Source organism: Cavia porcellus, unplaced genomic scaffold, assembly GCF_034190915.1.
Source record: "Cavia porcellus strain 051 isolate PalLab524CR breed Dunkin Hartley unplaced genomic scaffold, mCavPor4.1 scaffold_25, whole genome shotgun sequence".
NCBI classification, from domain to species: domain Eukaryota; kingdom Metazoa; phylum Chordata; class Mammalia; order Rodentia; family Caviidae; genus Cavia; species Cavia porcellus.
The window spans coordinates 4,545,734-4,568,866 of record NW_026947508.1 but is presented as its reverse complement, the minus strand read 5'-3'; the positions used below and the strand labels follow the sequence as shown (position 1 = coordinate 4,568,866).

The 23,133-nt window shown below is 54.4% G+C and overlaps 1 protein-coding gene across 2 annotated transcripts; it reads left to right on the top strand.

The window, feature by feature from the left end:
• The first annotated feature begins 380 nt into the window (after nt 1-380).
• On the top strand, nt 381-13,594 carry Errfi1 (ERBB receptor feedback inhibitor 1). 2 transcript variants are annotated; one of them, XM_063235437.1, is made up of 4 exons: nt 381-534; nt 9,857-10,047; nt 10,152-10,231; nt 11,065-13,594. In XM_063235437.1, the coding sequence occupies exons 2-4, from the start codon at nt 9,926-9,928 to the stop codon at nt 12,249-12,251; spliced, it is 1,389 nt and encodes a 462-aa protein (XP_063091507.1). In that variant the 5' UTR covers nt 381-534; nt 9,857-9,925; the 3' UTR covers nt 12,252-13,594. The 2 variants fall into 2 exon arrangements, with proteins under 2 accessions (XP_063091507.1, XP_063091508.1); XM_063235438.1 differs by lacking the exon at nt 381-534 and adding an exon at nt 2,627-6,371.
• The last annotated feature ends 9,539 nt before the right edge of the window (nt 13,595-23,133 follow it).

Sequence of the window (23,133 nt, the reverse complement as noted above, 5' to 3'; positions counted from 1 at the left end):
GCTGCCCCCGACACCCCCGCAGCTGAGGGACAAACGCCACATCCTCCCCAGGGCTGGACACGAGGGGGATTCCACGCGCGGACGGCTTTCCTTGGGCTTCCTAGGAGGACTCGGTGTCAGAGGGCCCCGCGACTGCTCACGGAGCCAGCACAGGGCACAGGCCAAAGCCGCCCTCCACCGGACCACCTCTGCGGACACACCCCGCCTGCCTCCCGCGCGCCGGCGCGACGCCCCGGTGGGCCCCACTCAAACGCGGCCCCAGGGGCATCGCCCCTTTAAGGGGCTGGCCGCGCGGATTGGCTGCGCGAGTGAGGCGGGGCGGGCAGCGTCGGCCGCGGGTTCCGGCGCAATGCTATAAATACAGGCGGCGGCGGCCGGGCGACGGCGGCCGAGTGAGCGGCAGGGCGCGCGCGGGAGAGTGCGAGCGAGAGGCGAGGCGCCTGCGCGGTGTCCGGGCCCCGAGCCCGCGGCGCTGAGCCAGCCGGGACGGACATGCGCGGGAGGGCGCCGCGGGGCAGCCGCCGCTCCCCCGGGGTAAGGGGCCTGGCGCGCCGAGAGGGGGTGGGGCGGCGCGCGGCCGGGAGGCTCGGGGCGGCCACGGAGGGCGGGGGCGTGCGGGCCGAGCGGGGCGCGCTGGGGGCCGGGGCCGGCGCGGAGGTCCGGAGTCTGGGGTCCCGGGGCGCGGCGCCGTCTCTCTCCTCCTCCTCTTCCGAGGCGGCCGCGCTCCCCGCCGGGCCGGGGCCATGCACCCAGGCGCCCAGCACACGTCCCGGCCCCGCGGGCACCGGCCTCGGCCGGCGGCGACTTCGGATCCCCCGCGGGCGGCGGTAGCGGCCGGCTCAGGGGGCCATAGGGGCCCCCCGCCGCCTTAGCGTTCCCAGCCTGGAGCCCGCGTGCCGGTGAAGCCAGCCCCAAAGCCGCTGACCGCTCGTCCGCAGTCGGTCCCGGCTCAGGCGCCGCCGACCCGGGGCCCTGCATCTCTGGGACACCCACGGGCGTTTCCTAAACCTGAATTTCTAAATTCGCCCCAGTTGCCCCGGGTCTTTTTTCTTCCACGTCTAGAAACGACGCTTGCTGCGAATGCCTTTACTGCTTCAAAAGGCGTGGAACTGCAGGGCTGTGTGTTCAAAACGTGAATGCCTGTGGGGAATTTCGTGTCGTTGTATGTGTGTGGTGCCTTCGTACAGATCAGATGGTTCCTTAACCGTGATTGAGGCTGTACTGGTGCTTGGTAGGTCTTTATTAGGGTTTCATCATTGCTTGAAAGAAACCAGTCTCTTACCTGATAAAAAAAAATGTGAATAGATTGTTAGTCATAAACTTAAGTGCAGTCAGAAGAGAGGCTGTAGCTTTAAAAGAGATGTGTTGGTGACTTGAGGTACACCTGCACCACAGGTAGGGCAGGACCGGTTTCTAGGCAACTGTCAGGGGTGAAGAAAGGTGAGGTTTAAAATGCCTTTTTTTTTTCCTCCTGGAGAACAAATGTTCTGCAGTCCAGCCCGTGTGAATCTGAGGATGCAGTGGGGCTGTGTTTGCTGAGGCTGGAACATCTGGGTTCACTTCACTTAATCTTGGCTTAAAAAATACAAAAAAGCACTGTATGTCTTTGCATTTCTGTAATTACAGTTTTGTGAGACATTTTACTCACAGAGACCAAAGACAGTCTAGGTAGCTGTATCAGCAAAAGACCCAAGTTTTCAAAGACTAAAATAGAAGAAGCTGATTTCTTGCTAACCTGCTGGCTCTGATAGATTGTAATGTAAATATGTTGTCAGCCTTTCCCTGCCTAAATATCAAAGGTTTTTACGTGAATCCAAGACTCTGTTTGTCCTTCCCCTCTTTTCCTGCACAGGTAGGGACTTCCCCACCCTGGTGTGTGCTGGTGGACTCTTGCTAGTAGGTGGTGGAAGGCTTCAGCTATCAGTTTATAACCTGGCAGATACATTAGATGGTAAACTCCTTCAGGGCAGGAACCCTGCCTTGTGCAGCTTTTATCTGGCACAGCCTTGCCATAGCTGGTGCTGATTAGTAAGTGAAGGAGAGCATGTATGACATTGCGGGGCTCAGCACAGTTGGCCTGATAAGGGTTGGAAAGTAAGTGTTTTTAGGGTTGTTATGAAATGTCTGAATTATTCATAATTTTGACAGAATGGCTTGTTAGTAAACTTTGTACATTCAGTACACAGTAGATTCTGATTACCCTTCTGTGAGGGGTAGTTAAGCTGTAGCCGTGAATTTTTGTATGAAAATTGACTTCTCACTGCTGCTTCTCGAGTTGAACTAGGTGATACTTCCTTTCTGCTTATACTAATGGTAGCTTTTAAAAGCAAGTTGCCTAAATTACAGGTCCAATCTAACATGCTGGAAACTGACCTGATCGTCAACATACCATTGGGTTGCTTGAGGAAGCCAAGCAGAGGAGGGAGAAGGTGGTGCCCAGGACAGTTCCTGGACCTGAATGTCGTGGCTGTCTCTGCCAGCAAAGCAGCTGCTGGTTTTTTTTTTTTTTTTTTTTTTTCCACATTCACAATCAGTGTGGCCCGGTACCACATCCTCGGGATGCACTGAGTGTCTTCTGCGGTGTTTGGCCATGCTGTGTAAAAGCTGGTGAGTAACCGCCTCACTAGATAAACACACCAGTGTGGTGCTCTGGTGTCACTACACAGTATACACACGCGCTTAGGAAGGTCCTGACTGTAAGGCACTAGCTCGCTAGAGTTAGTGTTAAGGTAGAAAAAGGCCGCGTGGGATCCCCATTGCAGAAGGTGAGCGGAGGAAAGATTGGGAGACTTGGAGTTTGCACTGTGGCGCGGCTTGGTGGCGGCACACACGGACCAAGCTTCCAGCCTCTCTGAACATAGCTTTCCCATGTGGGACTTGGACTGCCAGGTCCAAACGCAGACCCGTCAGGGGTAGGAGATGGTCAGATGCTCTTAGGAGTGACTGACCGCACGTGGGAAGCTTGCCGTCATCCTTCTGACCTCTCCTGGCTGCCTTTTCATCCTTCAGGTTTTGGTTGCAGGCCTCTGTGTGAGTAGCTCTCTGGTCTGCCTGCCTGCACTGTCACCGTCCCGCTGCTCTCCTTCCAAGTTACCTTGGTCTGCATTTGCTGAAATCGCTGCCTGTCATCCCCGCACCCCACAGCTCAGAAACTTCCCCACAGCACCTAGTCTGGGATGAGCGTCCCGTAACGTAGTTGCAGAAGGAGCCAGTGCTTGTGGTTTAAGCATCTGAGAGGAACACAGTGCCCATCTCCGCAGCTAATGCTTAGCTGTCCTTTGCTTCAGTCCCCGCAGTGACAACAGGACTCTCACTTAGGGAGAGGAGAGCTGGTGAAAGTGTCCCTGCGAAGCCCTGGCTTACAGGGCACAAGAACCCTGGTGGCTCTGCTCACTCCTCCCTTCATTTCCTCCTCTGCAGAGCGTAGATCCTAATCCACGCGCTTAGAGGGCTGGTGTGGGGATCAGGTGAGGCAGTGTGTAAGAAAGTGCCTTGTGATTTGTAGAGGGCCCTACAGTGTGAGGCGCACCATTGTGAGACTGCAGATCTCATGGCAGAGTCTGGCCAGCAGGCGCCCGCTGGGACCCGGGCTGTGCTAGCTTTTCGAAGAGGGTCTGCAGGCTGTGTGGAGCAGCCCCTTGACAAGTCGGGTCAGATCTGCGCTGCATCAGATACAGAGCTCAGCAGTCTCGTGCAATAGGGTGTCCGTGTCATTGAACACTGAGGGCTTGGAGAGAATTGTGCCAATCAGTGGTGGGTGGTCAGGTTGATACCGCAGCCCACCCTGTTGTGATCCATAAGCCAAAAGTACAGTCAGTGACTTCTTAGAAAAATCTGAGGGCGATGAAGTGAAACAGAAACCTTCATAAGCTCCTGGTACCTTCATAAGCTCCTGCCCATGAAAACTCTTACCAAGCAAAGTCCCCCTCCCAGCAACGTCTGTGCGCTGGCGGAGAGCGCAGTTGTAGGTGGTCAGGAGTCTGGGTTGGGAGTAGCTTGCTCACTTACGACCTGGCCTCCCGGTCAGTGGGTTCCACCTGGGGCAGCTGCCTGCCTTTTCTGCATGTCCAGCTCCTCTGTAATGAGGGTCTCGATGGAAACCCCACTGCAGAGCCAGGGAGGACTGAGTAAGCCTTCAAGCACGCAGCAGCAGCGCCTGGCCTGGCAGATAAGCGGCCGTGGATGCTAGCTATTATTAATGGCTGGGTGTTAATTGTAGCAATCCGGAGCTACCCATTGGGTAACCTAAATGCTTGTTAAATAAATTTGAAGTTTTAAAGACTCACTTCCCGTCATTAGGCCTTTGTGCTCGTTGTCATTAAGATTCAATGGATTTCACAGATTTTCACAGTTAGAAGTCCATTGTGTGCCTTTCAGAGGGAGGTGTTTCTGTCTGTATGTATTGTTGTGCTCTGTTGGGGAGGAGAAACGCTACATTCCCGCCCTCTCCCCGGCAGGACTGTGTGGGGCTGGGTGCTTCCAAAGGCTGTGGATCATGGTGGCTGAGTGAATAGTTTGTTGGCTTGCCATTTCTAAAACTGCTTTGCTGGAAAGCTGCTGTGTTGGGGGGGTGTGTAAGGCGCCCCAGACGCATCTTCACCACTCGGGCTGTGATGGAATGGTCCTGCTTGAAGTCACCCAAGAGCACTTGAATTGCATTTTATTCTAAAAGTCATCTTGACATTTTCATTTTAAAGGCGACTTCTGCTTTTCCATAGCAGCAGGGTACAATGAAGGAAATTCTTTGAACTTACCTCCTCTTTTCTTTCCTGACCCCAAATCAGCCTATTCAGACGAAATATAAAACACTGCTCTGGAGCCTTTGTTTTTGAAAAATTTCTGTAGATTGTTCTTTTGCTTTTAGTAAATAAACTCAGATTATACAGTACCGTAACTGCCATAAACACTGACTATGTAGATGAGAATCAAGTAGGGTTTTTTCCAGACTTAATCAAATTCCATGAAGCAGATAAGGTGACTGTTAATATCTTGAATAGCCTGGTTACTAGGTCTTTAGATATTCATCATCGTCAGATAGTGGGTTCTTTTTTGTTTTTTCTCAAGTGGCTAGACATTGTTTAAATGAACATAAGCCCACACTGGTGTATGGAGGAAGACCTACAATCATGGACTGTATCATGTTGCTGATTAGTTTCCTTTTTCAAATTTTACCTTAGTCTTCCCTGGTTATGGAAGTAGTTATGTAGGTAATTGTACATGCAGCTGAAAAGACCATTTATCACCCTAAACAAACAGAAATCAGGTTCTAGAACCAGATTGAAGAAGGAAATTACATCACACTCTTAAATAAGGAAGCACTGGGCAGAACTGGATGAGTTGTATGACAAAAATGTGCCCCTCCTCCTCTTGTGGATTGCTCCTGAGATTTATTAATGAGGTCTGGTGGTAAGTGAGCATATCTAGGTTACCGCCTTAAGGTAGTCTGCGAGCGTAAGAGTGTGCGTGTATTTGTTAAAAGTGCTTTAAAGAGACTGCTGTCTGTAAGCTGAAGGCAGGTGATTACCTCGTGACACAGAAGTGGGCCTTAGCTCTTGTTGTAAATGAAAGCTACCTTACGGTAAGCAGTAAAAACACAGTGGGTACATTGTAGTCCTCGGGTGGTGTGGAAGCAGAGGTACCTTCATTGTCCGGAAAACCCTCCCCTGATGGCCTCAAGCAGTCGCCGCCACAGAAAGCAGTGCAAGGCTGTCCACTTGGGTTCTGGAACTGACGCAGGTCTCCTGGCAGCCCCCTCACCCCAGCAGGGTGTACCCCTGCAGGCCTCCACTCGGTCCCTGTCTACCCTCAGCTGACCTACAGCCTGGGCAGAATGACTTCTGGATGGGTCGGGCGCTCTGTCAGTGTCCACTTAGTCAATATGAACCAGAAGGGAGTGCTGCCCGGAGGGGCTGGGAAACTGGCCCAGCACAAGCACAGAGACAGTGCTTTCCTGGGAGCGCAGTGGAAGAGGGGCGGGCCGAGGGCTCGGCGGGATTGGAACAGACTTGGAGAAGACGGCCGCAGAGTGGCAGAGGCAGGCCAGGGCCACGCCGCGGAGGCCTTGCAGCTGGTGGGCCAGCCCCTGGCTGGCCTGGGCCACGCAGCTGGAAGGAATGGTCTCGGGCTGCGTGTAACATACGTAGTTGTATAAGCAGCAAGCCTGCTTTGGGGTGGAGTATTTTGTATGATAACACAGGTGTGGAAGACTCACACGCGTGCCCGGGGAGGGGGTTTTATTTTGGGAGCCCTTGCAGGTCCTTGAGCAGGGGAAGAGGTGGTCTTGAGCGGTGGCCCTGGAGAGGATGGCTCTGATACCAGTGTGGAGGGCAGACCTGGGCAGACGGGTGCTGGGGACCAGGAGAAGAATCAAGGTGAGAAGCGGTGCAGACAGACTTTGGGGAGCAGGGCAGTTTCCTGGGCAGCAGCCTTAACTCAGGTTGAAAGTGATGCTTCAGACTAGTGTTTGCAGGGCGTAAGGAAGCGAAAAGAGGAGCCCGGTCTGGAGCACTGAGATGCCAGCCGCCCAGCCAAGTGGAAGGGTGGTCACCAGACAATGGGAGAGCAGAGAGGACGCCCGGCCAGGCTGGACCATCTATTCAGGGATCTGCTCTGTGGATCTGGGGCCGCGGAATGAATTAAGACCCGGCCAGGAGGGGGAGGGGAAGAGACAATAAACTGAGAGCCCAGAACCCCCAGGACTTGAGGTCCCTCCCCTCTCCTGGAGTTCAGGTGGGAGTCAGGCCCTGTCTGGAAATGGGATTTAAGTGCATGTTTGACTTGGTAAAAGGCTGAAGATTAGTCCATGAATGGAGGAAGGTTGTCATTGCTGTCACTCTGGTCCTGGAGTCCTGGTCTGCGCAGGGCGGCTCGGATTAGCACTTGCTTCTCTGTCTTCCCATTTCGTGACAGTGCCATCTTGTCCTCTGAGCTATTGACTTTTCCTACATAGGCGGCTTTGTTGCAGTTGTTTTCCTAAAGGACTGTGGAGCAGAACTGGTTTCCAGTTCTAAGGAGCCAGGTAACATTGGACACAGGCAGCGCTAGATTTCACTGGAGCAGGATTCCTTTCTAGCTTGCAGTGGGCCAAGCCGACTGTTTCTCTCTCTCTCTCTCTCTCTCTCTCTCTATATATATATATATATATATATATATATATATATATATATCTTCTCCTTCTGTCTCTGTCTGTCTGTCTGTCTGTCTCTCTCTCTCTCTCACACACACACACACACACACACAGCGTACACAGACTGAATACTGGATTTTCAGAGGTAGAAAAGCATTCTAGGTGGTTTCCTGCCTCAATCTACAGTTTGAAGACAAATTTTTAAAAGTTTCCTTCCAAATCTACAGGCTGTTGCTCCTTGTAGATCCCCAGCTTGAAGTTATTTTTCTGAAGAAGAGAACATGGCAATTATATCGCCCTCCTCGCTGCTCCCATGAAGGGAGTAGGAAGTTCGGACAGTTTCATAACACGGCCCATTCACAATTCCCCATTGAGATTTAGAGGCAGGTCACCTTCTATGAATACACAAAGACACTATTGTGGTCAGAAGTGAGCCGGCTTAGTGAACACAATTCTTTTTATGCTAAAAAAATTTTTTTCTTAAGAAAGCTAACAAGTAGGTGATGGAAACAATGAATAAAAAATAACTTTCTCTAGAACGTATAAATGATTTTAAGTGACCACTGAAGTGTAAGCTTAGAATTGCAAGGCAGTTTCAGCAGAGGCCGTGGTTACACAATCGTCCTGTTGAGAGCTGCAGATGGGGACGCATCGGAGGCTGACACAGTAATTGCTGGTAGTGCTCTCTGGCTTGCCGACAGGTGGGGGCTGGGGCTCGGAGCCCCCACAGCGTTTTCCTGTATCTGGGTGGACAGTCGTCTAGCGTGTGCCTCCAAACTACTTAAGCACCAGATTCTTCTTCCTAGCTTGCCTCTGAGTTTCTTACATTGCCACAGATACGTTCCCGGGGTCTTGCCAGGGTTTGTAGAGTGCTTAGGAAAAGCCCAGCAAGCCCCCGGCTGAGTCCTCGAGGAGAAAGGCTGACCGCTGGTGTAGATGGGCTTTTAAATTCTTACACACGTTATCTGGTGGTAGGTGACGCACTTGCTGCGTTTCCTCATCCAAAATCCAACCCTCAGAGACCTCCCAGTGACAGGGATTTCTTCAGTGGCAGATTTATTTTAAACCATGTGTCTTTGGGAAGCTGATTTTAAGAAAAATAATGCTTGGCTATATTGAAGTAATACTTTACATGTGTCATAAAACCTCTGCCTAGCGTGTCCAAACAGCTCCAGCTGGGTGAGGAGACAGAGAACTGGTCCCTGAACCCACTCCTCCTGTCACTGAACCTTTACCCAGTGGCACATTCCAGTGGTTTAACGTGAAAAACTCACAGAAGTGAACTGGCCTCTTGTAGACCTTTGCTCGCACGCTGTGTCTGCTCCCTGGATGCCGATGGTAGGAGCCGGATGGCAGGGTACAGTCTTTGCTTTCACACTCACCCTCGGAGCGCCCACCAACACGATGATTAAAAGGTGATTGGGGCGCAGCTGTGCCCCTGAGCTCACGGTCTGCTTGAGGTGACAGATTCGTAAATAATAGATCTGCAGTTGTTGAGCAATTGTAAAACCCGTGCGCCCCACCCCCCGCAGAGGCGGCACCGTCACCTTTGTGGCATCCGAGGCTCAGCCTGGCGCCAGCGCTTGGCAAGTATACAGATCTTCAGGGAGAGCGAGAAAGTGTTGTCACTCACGGGTCCAAATTCCCAGAGGGTCCTCATGCAGTGGACAGCACCATGGCATCCAAGGTGCAGAAACTGGTGCTGACGAACTCTGTGTGACAAATACCAAAGAAGGGGATTAAAAAGAGACCGTGGGGCCTGGCGTCACACTGGACGGGGAGGCCTCCTAACGTGTAGGAGAAATGTCCTGGCCTCCGTGGTCAGCGGCCAGGCAGAGCCGTGATGAGGGAGAATGCACAGAATGTACCTGGGGTTTGTCTGTAAGGGAGGGCGGCTCCGTGCCCGGCTGCTGTCCAAGGCAGTGAACTTGCGGTCCTGCAAAACTTGATTTTCACAGGATAATGGAAATTAGACTCTTCACACAGGACTTTGTTTTGGAGGAAGTAAGAACTGGAGAAGGTCTTCATGGCCAGGACAGACGCCTAGTAGATGCTGGGCTGCCGGACAGCGGGGCACCAGGACTGCAGAATCTCGCTGAGGTGTCGGGGTTTCCTGCACAGCAGTCCGCAGTCTGAAACACGCTGTGTTTCTGAATGTACTCTGTTAGCGTGGGAAATGAACCAGACTCACTGGCGTGTCTCGGCCTCGGAACAGGGGCGGCAAGACTACGGCAGGGGTGGTTTTTTTGTTTTTTTTTCAAACCAAAACCTCGGTGTTCAGGTTTCATTGCAGCGTGGACATTTTGTGCTAAGTAAGGGGGTGTTGGGTTAGAGTTCGGCGTACGACTCTAAAAAGTTTGCCATCCCTGCCTTAGGAGGTTGGTTTAATGGGGCCCCAGGGTTGGGGTGCTTTGGGAAGGGAGCCTGATCTGTTTCTGTAAGGACGGATTGGTCCTCATTCTGCAAGCATATTTCCAGTCGCTGGAAATATGTGTCACTATGTAGATCTATCAGGACACATATATGTAGATGTATGGGAGTATGTGTGTAATATCGGGGTGCACATTTACCCTCATAAGAAGTAAAATGTGAAGGCCTGTAGCTGGATTTTTCTCCTTCACACGCCTCAAATTCTCTAACATTGACGTAGCTATGCCACAACTCGAGTGTCCTAGGACAGATTTCGGATTGTTCCCTGATTCCCGCTCCCTCCTCTTCTCGCCCCCTCAGGGAATGACAGCCAGCGGCTGACTTCAGACCTGGGCTTCCCAGACTCGGAGGCATCGTGGGTCAGGCACGATGTCCACGGCGGGAGTTGCTGCTCAGGAGATTCGAGTCCCGCTGAAGACCGGATTTCTGCACAATGGCCAGACCCTGGGGAACGCCAAGACCTGCTGGGGCGGGCGCAGTGAGTTTGAAAAGTAAGTGGAGGGTGCGAGGCCTCCGGCCTCAGTGTGACAGAGGGAACGACGGCTGCTGCAGTGTGACCGAGCCGAGCCGTTTCCTTCCTTTCCTTGCCCTCCAGGACCTTCTTAAACATGGACCCCATCACCATGGCCTACAGCCTGAGCTCTGCGGTCCCCCCGGAGCACCCGCCGTCTGTCAGTATGTATCCTGGCCCCTGGGCTGGGGACACGGGCCGGGAGGGGGCGCTGGCCTGGCCTGGCCTGGCCTGGCCTGGCCTGGCCTGTCCAAGGTGGAAACCTGAGTGCTGTCCGCCGATAGTCTGACCCCTAGTGGCAGCAGCTTCTGAAGCTGGTTTTGTTTCTCTGCTCCTAACGCGGCAGTCCCCTGCCATTGCCAGGGCTGCAGTCACCGCCCCTGGTGAGACGGTGGAGGGGTCTTTCCCGGGCCGGGGGCTCTCTGCTGCTGTGCTGTGCTTCAGTCTGCACCTTTTGACACTTCGGAGAAGAGCTCGGCTTCCTAGTAATAGTGATACCAGTGTGAAAGTGTTCGGTGAAAGTGGGGTGGGGTTCAGCACGGCCTGGGAACCGCTCTACACAGCCCTGGGGATGGGAACTGGCCGTTCCTAAATTTCTTCGAGCTGCTTATCAGGAACGCACTGCCTGGGAGCCCATGCTCAGTGGTCAGCTGTGCTGGCCGTGAGGAGGGGAAGGTCCTTCCCCTCCTCACCCGGCCTGGCCAGGTGTGGCCCTGTGTGGTTGCGTCTTACGCAGCAAGGCCGGTGTTGCTTGGTACTTGCAGAAATTACCTGCTGCTCACCTCCTGGACGTTTTGCACACATCCCAGAGCATGCCTGAGCCGTGCGGGTGTGCGCCACGTGCGTGGCCGAGCGGGATGGAGGAAGTGACTTGTTCTCCGAGCAGGTCACGTGCATTCACCATCCTGTGGCTCTGGTCAGCCCTGAGGTGAGATGGCAGTGTCCCCCATGCTGGGGAGCAGTGTCAGTCCTCACGAACACCCCTTGTCCATTCCAGGGCACCCCACACAGTCCGCTCCGATGAATGGCCACTGCTTTGCGGAAGCCAGGCCCTCTCGAAAGGCCAGCCTGCCCCCGCTCATCATTCCCCCAAGTGACAGCATGGGCCCACGTGAAGAGAGCCAAGTGCTGGGTGGCTTCAAGAAACTCTCGGTGAACGGGGTCAGCCCCGCCACCCCGCCGCTTACCCCAGGGAAGACCTGCTCCTCTTCGCTCCCATCCGGCACGGTGCTCTGTGAGCGGGGCTCCAGGCCTCTGCCCCCGCTGCCCATCTCTGAGGCGCTGTCCCTGGACGAGACAGACTGCGAGGTGGAATTCCTGACCAGCTCGGACACCGACCTGCTCTTGGAGGACTGCACGCTTTCTGACTTCAGATACGACCTTCCTGGCAGGCGGAGCTTCCGCGGGTGTGGACAGATCAACTATGCCTATTTCGACACCCCCAGTGTTTCAGTGGCAGATCTCAGCTGTGAGTCCGACCCGCATGGGGAGGTGCCTGGTCCCCACCCGCCTCCTGCCCAGGCCCATCGCAAGTTAAGGAGGTCTCACTCGGGCCCTGCCGGCTCCTTCAACAAGCCCGCCATCCGCGTGTCCAGCTACATGCACAGAGCCTCGCCCAACTCCGATGAGGACAAGCCTGAGGTCCCTCCCAGGGTTCCCATCCCACCCCGGCCAGTGAAGCCGGATTACAGAAGGTGGTCTGCAGAAGTGACCTCCAGCACCTACAGCGACGAGGACAGGCCTCCTAAAGTCCCCCCAAGAGAACCTTTGTCCCGCAGCAACTCTCGCACGCCGAGCCCCAAAAGCCTTCCGTCTTACCTCAATGGGGTCATGCCCCCCACCCAGAGCTTCGCCCCGGATCCCAAGTACGTCAGCAGCAAGGCCCTGCAGCGACAGAACAGCGAAGGCTCGGCCAACAAGGTGCCCTGCATCCTGCCCATCATCGAGAACGGGAGGAAGGTGAGCTCCACACACTACTACCTGCTGCCCGAGCGGCCGCCCTACCTGGACAAGTACGAAAAGTTTTTCAGGGAGGCGGAAGAAAGCAGCCCGGGCACCCAGATGCAGCCTTTCCCTGCTGACTGCGGCGTGGTCTCGGCCGCAGAAAAGATGGATTCCAAGACGAAGCCCGAGCCGAGCGGCCACGCGAAGCGCAAACACTTGTCCTACGTGGTTGCTCCCTAGACCTGGGCGTGGGGCGGCGGGTGACGCAGGAGGAGGGTTCTCCGTCTTGCAGTGTGAGTTTCCCAGAACAGTGTGTCAGATGCTGAGTGGAACAGTGGAACTCGTGTAAGGAGGACATGGGCGAGCAGGCGGGAGGCGCGGCGACGCCAGGAGGGCTGTCCAAGCCTGAATTTGCAGGGTGGGAGCGCAGGACGGAAGCCTCGGGGAGTGAGCTGAGCGCCTGATGGGCCTGTGCTGGGACCGCCGCGGCTGCGGGCTCCCCGGCCAGGTGCTGTCCTGTCGTGGAGTGAGACGTGCTCAGGCCGGTGAACACCAAGCCAGAGCGCTGCTCCTGAGAGGCCGGAAACTGAGCACACGGAAGCAAAAAGCAGTATTCTTCAGATCCGAATCATTCAAAAAGGTGGTTCTCAGTTAGTGTGCTGGCAGATCGCCGGCTTAGGCCTGCTAGGTTTTGGTCACTTACTTTCCCCAGCCGTGTCTGTGCCTGCCTCGTTCAGAATCATCCCAAGACCTCCCATTGCCAGCGTGCGGATTTTTGTCTTGTGGAGCGGAAGGACAGCAGTCTGTCCAGAACCGTGTCGCCGCCTGTATGCGTCTCACATCTTGGACAAAGCAAAGATAAGAGTCATTTTCCTTAAAGCTCCTGCTGACTGACAGGGAAGTGGCCCACTGCGCTGTGGGCCCCGGGGACAGCGGGACCTGACCAAGTCGGACACAGGCGCGCCGGCACTGGGGTTCAGGGCGTCCCCGCTGCAAAGGGCTGCGGCAGGTAGTGGCGACCGAGAGTCACTGTGTGGGGTGCGCGTGGTGTTTCTGGGGTTTAGACTGTTGATAAACAGGTACAACACAAGCTGGCCTTGTGTTGCTGGTTCCTAGTCAGTATTTCCTGGAATTGTTTGCTTTTCAAGTAAAACACTTCTGACCAAGAGCACGGATGTCTTAATGCCAGAGGTCACCCGGGCATCGTGCTGTGCTGAACACCCTCCCGGCCGGCTGCTCCGCTGCCCCGGACCCAGCGCGGTCCTGTCTCCGTGTCCGCTGCGCTTACGCTGCTCGGATAGGCACGGAAGAGAAGGTGCTCGCTGAGAGAGGAACGTGACCGCGATGTCCTCCTACCAGTTCAACAAGCCGTTTACAGTTTCAACTGCTGAATGATGTTATTTGAGCTATTTAAAGCTTATTATATTTTAGTATGAACTAAATGAAGGTTAAAACATGCTTTAGAAAAATGCACTGATTTCTGCATTATGTGTACAGTATTGGACAAAGGATTTTATTCATTTTGTTGCATTATTTTGAATATTCTTTTCATTTTAATAAAGTTATAATACTTATTTATGACACCACCAGTAATGCTTCTTGCCTTCAGCCCTCATAAAGTGTCTCCGTGTAACAGCCCTGTCACTTCTCACAGGAGGGACGGGCCCAGGTTTCTGTTGGAATGTAGTCATTCTCCAAACATTGAGCTCAGAGGCTTCCTACAGAAGGTGCTGCTTGCATTTGCCTGTCGTGAGGACTGTGGCCTTCGTTCCGGTGTTGCTGTTAAAACAGTTCCACATTTGGGGGTTCCCACTGAGGAAAATGCAGACTGGGCCAGGACCCCCGCTTCCTTGTTCTTCGGGGGTGATAGCCGCTGTGGCCCGGGCTGCTTCTGAGGAGGATGGGGGCAGGAAGCCCGCTCCTCCTCGCTCATTGGTGGGGGGACGGCGTTACGGCTGCACACAGACAGCAGTGACCGAACCCTGGGAGGGCCTTGTCTGCCAGCGTCCTGTGGTCATTGACTAAGGTGGGCCTGGGAAGAGAGTCCAAGCAGTGCGACGTGGGGTAGGCATCGGAAGGGTGACAGTGAGCAGGAAGGCGAGTGCAGAGGAAGCCAGTGAGTCTGCGTGTCTGTCTGTCTGAATACACTGGGCAGGCGGGTGCCAAAGCTGCACTCCCTGCTGCGCAAGGGGAGAGGGTGGCAGAGGAACCCAGTGCCATCCCTGCTCGCTCTTAGGAAAGATGACCTGACCACGGCTGAGAGTGGATGTGACAGGGACTCCAGAGGCCTGGGCAGTGGCAGCACCGGAGACCAGGCCTGGGCAGGGCGGGCAGAAACGTGACCAGTAGATCCCTGGAGGCAGAAGTGGCAGGTTCCTGGAGGACTGGAGGTGGCTGCCAGGGAAGGGCAGGGACTCGGGCCGTCCCTCTGCTGCCTGGCACAGGGTGGCCGCGAGCGCCTGATGGGGACTGGGCCCTCCGTATGCGTCTCCTGTGCCCACCTTGCCTGTGTGCTGCAGGTGAGAGGATCTGCAGTCCCAGCTTGCTTTCCTCTTGGTTTTGCACGAATCTTTTCTGTGTCCCCAGCCACACAGATGTGATGTGCCTGGCCGCCGTGCTGACGGCCCACAGTGGACAGCAGGGCGCTAAGCACTTGCTGCTGGCTCCCCGTCTGTCACTGCACGCAGGCTGAGCGCGAGTCCCTGTGGCCAGCTTGTCTCAGCCCTTCCAACCCGGCTGTCGCTCCCATGAGCCGTGGCTTCACACAGGGCGGGTGACCTCACGGAGACCCATGGGGTCTGGCAGCAAAGTCCTGGCTGGAACTGGGGAGCCCAGACTGTGGTCCTGATCGCTCAGTCTCCACCCTGACCCCCGCGAGCCCTGCGAGCCCCTGAACTGCGTCAGTGCTGTGACCGTGCCACCTCCCACCGCACCCGGATGCAGGGCTGGAAGGGCCCCTTGTGAACCAGCTCGGGGGTTCCCAAGCCATGGCCTCCTGCTGCAGGAATCGGCTGCCTGCCGCGCGCTAGCGACCTCACAGCCATGCCAACAAAGCAGGGCTGTTTGTCGCTTAATTCCTTCTAGGTCTCAAGAGCTGTCTTTCTGATGACATGAAGAACTGTCTTCAAGAGGCTGGTTCTCTGCACGGGACCTTGGTAAAGAGCGGAAAAAGGCTTCTCAAGTGATCCATCATCTGTTACCCAGAGCCACATCCCGGAACGGCTCTGCTTGCTGGGGATGGGACAGGGCCCTGCTTTGCGAGAGCTGTGTCCCCAGCCCCCAGATCAAAACACCGGTTACACTGCTCTCTGGTTAGTTCCTCAGTTCTTCATGTAATTAATAGTCTTAGGATACATTGGAGGTTTTTTCCTTAAAAGTAAGCAAAGCCTCCCACAGTTAAACTTTATCTTGGAATAATTATAGACTCACCTTTCAAAAATCGGAAAGGTCCTCTGTCCTCATTACTCAGAGTTCATGGATGATAACATATTATCAAATCCAGAAGGTGACACTGGCTGCTCAGTAGTGTGTGTGTGTGTGTGTGTGTGTGTGTGTGTGTGTGATACTGGAAATGGAACTCAAGACCTCACGTTTGCCAGGCAGACACTGTGCCACTGTGCCAAATCCAGCCCCTCAGTACTGTTATCTAGAAGAAGTTACTATGAAGATGAACTTTAGGCCGAGTGTGGTAGCGCATGCCTGTAGCCCAAGCACTCAGGAGGCTGAAGCAGGAGGGCTGCTGTGAGTTCAAGGCTAGCCTGCACTACATAGTGAGTTGAAGGCCAGCTTGGATGATATAGCAAGAACCTGTCTCAAAAATAGAACTTTAGTTCTCCTTTATTTTTGTTTACTTATTTATTTACTTAGGGACTAGGTCTCATTATTCAGTTCAGTCTGGCCTTGAGCTCTGTAGCCTCAAACTTGCAATGATCGTCCTGCCTTAGTCTCCCAAGTGCTGGGATTACAGGCCTGTACCACCACACCCAGATTTGGCTCTACTTTTAACAGTTAATTTAGAAATTAATTTTGGCATTCTGTGAGGCATTTTCTAAAAAAGTTAATGAGACTTTAAAAGATGTCACATAAAGAGACGTGATGCTCAGTCTAGCTGGGAAGACCATGGTTGTATGTTAACTTCAGTCTGCCAGGGCTCCCTCCAGGACTGAGCCCTAGGAGAGACTTTAAAATCTGAGAATTCATAAATGGTTTTTCCTTAAAGACCTCCAGATAATCCATAGGCTTAAAGTTCTACAGCTTTTCGTCTGCAGTGTGTAACAAGCCAGGAGGCAAAGGCATTCACTTCTAATCCAGTCAAAGCTTTGAAGTACTCTTGACCTAAAGAAAGTAAGTTTTGTCCAGACTCCAGCACACGCAGGGACTTGTCTCTGCAGACTGGGTCATTTGGCAAAATGTTCTGGCCCTTTGCTGCGCTGCAGGGAATCACACAGCGTCTAAGAGCAGTTTCAGGGCTTTCTTTGAGTTGAAGTAAATCTGGAATCTGGTCGGAGGTACCTTGTCTCTGCACGGCCGCCTCACCTCTCTCCCCGCACACCACAGACCGGTGAGTTAGGTTTGTCCGATGCAACGTGCTTTGTGGGAGGGTGTGATTTTTCTTGCTTTTTCACATGAAAGTGGCGAACTTCAAGACACTTCTGCCTAAGCCGCCAGGAATCTGCTAGTGCGGCGTGTTTCAACCTGCTCGCCCTGCTTCTATGTACCTGCTGGAATTCAGAGCGCTAGCACACTCACGTGCGCATGTGTGTTTCTGCACCTAAGCAAATCCAGCGCGCCAGAGCAGCCCCACAGCTGTCACTGTTCCTGGGAGTCCTCGCCACCTGACAGCAGGTCGGGTGCCCGGAAGAGCTGGGCAAAGATCGCTCCACGTGCCCGTCTGCCCCCGTCTTTGGAAGGGTGCTGCCGCCGGCCCAGCGTCTCTCTTACGCCGTTGGTTGCCTGTCACGGATTGCAGACACCTACCAAGAACCCGGCCTCGCAGCCTGCCAGGTCCACCCACACGCGCCATCTGCCCCTTTCCTCAAGAAATGGCCAAGAACCGGTCCTGAGGAGCGCGGGACACTCGGAAACACGCCGCCTTCGCTCCTTGCGGATACCTCTGCATCGACGTCACTGAACATCTCAGTCGCGCGCCTTGCGTGGATTTCATTTTGCCGTCACGAGGGCCCCGCCCGGCTCCTTCCCGGCCCGCCTGGCTTCCGCACCCTCCCCGCTGTGTCAGCCGCGGTGAGTTGTGTCTTTCTGGCCCCAGCGCCAGCCTTTCTTCCCTCTGGCTGCACGTCGGGCACAGCACGCGGGAAGCTGTGCCCTGTGTGTCCTGAGTTCCTGGTTGTCCTCGTGTCCTCATACACAGTGCTTCTGCTCCATCACTAATGGGAGCTCTTGGCCGAGCAGAGCCAGCTGACAGTTCCTGCAGTTGGGTGAGTGATGGGAGCCTGGCTCGCCAGCTCCGGGCTGCAGAGGCAATTGAGCACCCACAGCAGCGCCAGCGCAGGATGGGACTTGTCGGTGCACCGCCTGGTCCCGGCCCGGAGCCTCTAATTACACGTCTGCTGGTTGCAAAAGCCCAGGTGGCCTGCCCCGCCCCCCAGCTGGGCAGAGATAGCACGGCCCAGCTCTCCCTGCCTGTGCAGGGCACCTCCAGCCCGGGCGCCACTCGGTCACCCACTGCATGTCCACATTCCAAAGCAAACAACAGCCTATTGAACTGTGTGGTTTTTCCTTTAAATCCCTGACACGGCTTTGTTTTCCTGTAGACATCGAGCCCCAACTCTGGCTTTTACATCTCAGCTCTGCATCTGCGGGAGTACAGGCTTGAGTACCTGCAGTGGCTTCGTCTTGAGCGGTGCCCTGTGCACCCACGTGCTTGCAGATTGCTCTCACAGTACCCATTCGTCCGGGCCTGCCTCGCTGTTTGCGAGCACTCAGGATCAGCCTTGGAGCCGGGAGACTTTTTGAAAGTGCAGAGGCTGGGTGTGGTAGTGCCTGGGAGGCTGAGGCAGGAGGATCACAAATCTGAGTCAGCCTCGGCAACTTGGCAAGACCCTGTTCAAGGAATAAAAAGGGCCAGGACTGCAGCTCGGATGCTGACGACAGAGGCCCGAGGATGGGTGTGGTCCAGTGCAGGGCTTATGCTTGGCAGGCACAAGGCTTGGGGTCAGTTCTCAGCACAAAACAAAACGGAACAAGAGGAAATCTTTCTCACGCTGTGAAACACACACAGTGCTTGTGAGTCGTGTTAAGAATATCAGTGTGCGGGAGGATTCTGAGGCGCCAGCCAGAAGCCTGTTTCTGTATTTTGTTTTGGAAGGTGCATTTCTCCCCTCCCGACTTAGTGGATGCTGCGCCCGCTCGGCTGGTCCTTTTGCAGAATTCACAGATGCCCCTCGTCTCCCCGAAAGATGAGGCTGATAGGGATCTCCTAAGGAAACCGACGTGCCCAACGCAATGTTCCTTTAATTTTCTCCCTCCGGGCTGGGGATTTAGTTCACAGCATAAGCGCCTGCCTTGCAAGCAGGCAGTCGTGAGTTTGATCCCCAGTACCGATAAAAAGGAAAAAGACAAAAAAAAATTTTTTTTCTCCCTCCGAGAGCCGGAGTTAGTCTCCAGGCTTCTCTTCTTACGCACTTCCCCTGCTTGGATTGCACAGGTGCAGATGCTGTGTTTAAAAGTCACTGTTGCGGACGGAATTTTCTCCAAACAGCCCTGGCACAGGGAGAGGTCTCCCGCTGCCCGTGTGCAGTATAATTCCGTCCTCAGTCCCCGCCCATGCCCATTCCCATCTATACAAACTCGCATTATTCTTTCTGAATCATATGTAGATGCCACGCCTGGGTGGCACATAAATTCCACAGTGTGTTGCAGACAGCAGTGTCTCTTGGGACGGGTGGTGGCTGACTGAGAAGTACATTCGTATTTTCTGGAATTGTCCAGCACGTCACTCCTCCGTAATGGTCTGGCGGAAATTTCACAGAAAAGCTTTCTTTTAACATTTACCAGCTTAATATGGAGGCTATGTGTTTTCAGCTCCTTCTCTGGTTTTAAACCGATCTCGGCAGGTCTTTGTCCTGTAAGCGTGATTTTAACCAAGACCAGGAGCTCCGTGTAACCCAGGTGGTGCAGTGTGCACTGTTAAAGCTATCCAGGAAAGAGACGTGCGGGGGTACAAGGAGGGCCGCTACCCAGAGCCCACAGACGGCCCCTGCCCTCCTGCGGAACGCCTGAAAACAGGAACAAGGACTAGAGCCACCCCTGGAGATCAGCAAGGTGCTCCGGCCTGTCAGGAAGTCAGGAGCGCTGGGCGGCAGAGGGCCTGCGCTGCCCGGGGAGAAGTAAGACCAGAGGAGAAGCAGGGCTCAGCGCACGGGAGGCCGCCTCTGAGGCAGTTCTGCCTTCGTGGGGATGAGGAGCGCGTTTCAGAGTGTCAGCCGGCCAGCTTTGCCCTCACAGCCTCAGGGAGTAGCATCACGGGCCAGCGCACTGGGCACTCATGCCTGGGCAGCCCCCGAGCAGCAGGAACCCTGGGCGCTTCCAGGACAGGCGGGCGCCGAAGGACCTGCCGAGACCCCAGAGGGGCAGGGCCACCTTCCAAACAGGCCAGTCTAGATGAAGTCACACAGGACCAGGCTATCTCTGGCGATTTAATGACCCTCTGGAGGAAAATGCACCACCTCTCAGGAGGTGACAGAAGCCACCACACCGTGATGTGTCATCCTTGACATTTAGCGTATAATCAAGATGTACACGGCACGCAAAGAAACGCATCCCTTCATTAGGAAGGGAAGTTGTCAGAAGACAAGGAAGTCCAGAAAGTGGCCTGAGCAGGGTCCTGAAGTTACTACAACATGCTGAAGACTTCTGAGAAAAGATGTGCCAGTGGGTGAAGGTGCGGGCACCACAAGGAAGGATGCGGTTTCAGGAGTGAAACATACAAAGTAAATAAATAAAACTCTTACAACTGAAAAATGGAACATCGGGAAGAACATTTGTTTTCCAAAGTTGACAGCAGGTTGGTCGCTGCCAGAGAAACAACACAGAGAGGAAAAGGACCGAAGAATCATCCCGGGACAGCAGGAAGTGGATGTATCACTTCTGAACCACTTAACAGACAGGAATTTTATATATATAAAATCTCCAGCAAATGGCAAGGAAGGGGAAAATCTGACCTAAAAGGAAACCGTGTTTCAAAAAAGTAATATAAAATAAGACCCTAGGAACAACTAAAAACATGTTAATAACCCACAAAAGGGGGATGAATTGCATTCCTCTTTTAAAAGGCTCAAGTTTTCACATTAACTGAAACACAGATGTCTATGTTATTTACAGAAGATACACATGAAGAGAAATTTTTGCATTGGTTGGGACTGCTTTTAAGTACAAATGACAGAAACATCGTTGACAGTGGCTTAGGAAGGCACCTGTATTTTTCTTGAGTAAGAGGCCTAGAAGCATAGGACTGCTGGCGTTGGGTCGGCGGCCTGAGGACAGTATCTTAGCAATTCATTAGGCTTTCTGTTCCTGGTCACAGAACAGCTGCCAGGGATCCAGACATTGCGTCCACACAGAAGGCAGGCAGAGGAAGGCAGCAGCACCTGTGACAGTGCCTCTCTGGGAAAAGCAAACAGTTCTCCACGCCCTCAACAGCCGTGTCACGCAGACAGGGGATGTCACCCTCAGTTTTTACAGTAAAAATGGAGAAGAGGAGGTATTTGGAGTGAGTGCTTCGTAGCCCTAGGGCAGCCTCCCCACTGGGCTAAACAAGGGGCAGAAATCTCCTAGGCGAGGCCTGGTGACAGCTGAGCACAGAGCAGCCAGGCGCAGCTGAGCTCAGCGGTCCCAGGAGGCCTCCTGTCTCCCTCCTCATTTCCCGGGGTTTTAGGGTGCGCACCTGCCTCCCTGTACTAAACCCTCGCTGCTTACAAACACAGTGATTCCCGTTTCCAGCACAGAACCCTGGAACCGACAGGGCCACCGCACACGTGCGCACGCAGGCACGCGTCTCGGAGCGGCAGCCCTTTCGGTCACTCGGAAGCAAATGCAAATTCTCTGTACAAGAGCTCTAGTTCAGTCCAGGCCTCGCAGGACCCCTCAGAGCGAAAATCAAAAGGGAGGAATGAAGCTTTCCAAGCAAACCCAGCAGACACACAGGGAGCAAAGCACCACTAACCAGAGCAGCAGGCCCGAGCCCGCGGCAGAACACAGACTCCGGCCCACCGGCACCCGCGCAGAGCGCCAGCATGTGTGCAGAGCGGGATTCACGAGACGTCCGCACAGAAACATGCATTCAGAGGGACAGAGCACCGTCAGGTCTACAGACGCTCATGACGGCTGCGTCCACGGTGCGGAGCCCCAGAGGGGACACAGCCTAGGACTCGGGAGCCTGATGAGGGACCCGGGGATGTTACCCAGGATGCAGCACGAGACCCCAGCACGCAAAACCTAAGGAAGGAGACGGGGAGGGCAGAACGGAGGGATGCGAGTTGCAGCGTCGGTAAGGAGGGGCTGGTGGGAAGGGAGAAGTGGCACTTTGCAGAGCTGCTGGAACAGTGCTGTGATGGCCAGTGGTGTGCCTGGTCTCTCGGGGGCCACGTGTGCATGTGTCTGCTGCAGTGTTTCACTCTGGTTTCCTTTTGGAGGATACTGCCAGAAAGCTGTCCTAAGTGGATAAAGTGTGGTACCTAACACCATGGAGTACTACTCAGCCTGGAACAGGAAGGAGAGTCTGACGTGACAGTCTGTCAGTGAATCCTGGAACACAACGTCAGTAAAAAAGCCTGACGCAGAAGGTCGAATGTTGGATGATTCCTCTTACATGCAATATCCGAAGAGATGAATCTGTAAGGAGCAGGCATAGAGGTCACCAGGGGCTGGGGACAGGGGCAAGGCAGTCCAGGGTCTCCTTTGGGGTGGTGACCATGTTCCGGGACTAGATAGAGGTGCCCCAGCCCAGCACTGGGTGTTTGGTAAACGTCACTGAATTGTGGGCTTTAAGATGACTGACTTTATGTTAGATCAACTTCTGCTCAATACGAAGAAAAACATTTCAGTGAAACAGACCAAGGAGAGTTAGACGCCAACTGTATTCAACAATAAATATCAGATGGTTCCTGTGCTTCACAAACAGGAAGGAGAGGAGAGGAAAGGCCTCTGTCTAATAATTCGTATCTAAAGCTACTTTAAAAGAGCTACAAGGCCAGGCTTGGTGGGGCACACCTATAATCCCAGCTCCTTGGGAGGCTGAGGCAGGAGGATCCAAAGTTCAAGATCATATTGGGCAACTTAGCCCAACTTGTCTCAAAATAAGAAATAAAAAGGGGTGACAGGGTGCGCAGTGGTCTGGTACCCGGATTTGATTCCCAGAACTGCTCAAAAAACAACACAGTACGCTAGTGAACAGGAGTTCCTGGACGGGAGGCTGTGGGGTCAGAAACACTCACGGCCGCCACACTGCTTTGAAAACTCAGTGCACGTCAGCCAGAAGGCCCTCAGGCCCGACCCCAGGACTGCACACGCCAGCTCTGTCCCGGAAGCAGCCTGAGCAGCCAGGGGTCCTGAAGACACCCGGCCCAGGAAATGGCCCGCCTGGGAGTGCGATCGCGCTCGTGAGCTGATTTAAATATTATTTCTGGGGCGGCCTGGTACATGTGATGTATTTTAAGACACTTCTGGAAAGGGCTCCCCCAACTCCATGAGGGGTCTACAATGACCCCCTGATAGCAACAACAGAGTCCCATTCTGAAATGGGCAAAGACCTGAGCTGTTTCCCCCATGAAGACGTGCACACGCCAGTGGCCCCACGAGGCACTGGGGAAATGCAGACCACGCCCCAGGGAGGACCGCGGGATCCGGGAGGACGGAGACTCAGCCCCCAGGACAGCAACAAGCAGGTACAGAGAACACCTGCCTGACCATCAGCCCTGGCTCAGGGTGCCTGGAGGGGTCACGTCAGGGTGAGAAAGTGGGTGTCACCAGGGCCTGGAGGACAGGGAGATGGCCCTCCTGCGGCCAGAGTTCAGGGTCACCAGGTGCAACCAGGGCAGCGGTGGGTGCGGGCTGTGGGAAGGTCTTCAGTGAGCCCACGCAAGTGCCCACTTCGGATGGCCAGGAC

Excerpts from the sequence above, each read along its gene's own strand:
- Errfi1 (XM_063235437.1), top strand. The coding sequence starts at position 9,926 with ATGTCCACGGCGGGAGTTGCTGCTCAGGAGATTCGAGTCCCGCTGAAG. Across the intron at positions 10,048-10,151 it reads GGGCGCAGTGAGTTTGAAAA|GACCTTCTTAAACATGGACC; the intron begins GTAAGTGGAGGG and ends CTTGCCCTCCAG. Across the intron at positions 10,232-11,064 it reads GGAGCACCCGCCGTCTGTCA|GGCACCCCACACAGTCCGCT; the intron begins GTATGTATCCTG and ends TGTCCATTCCAG.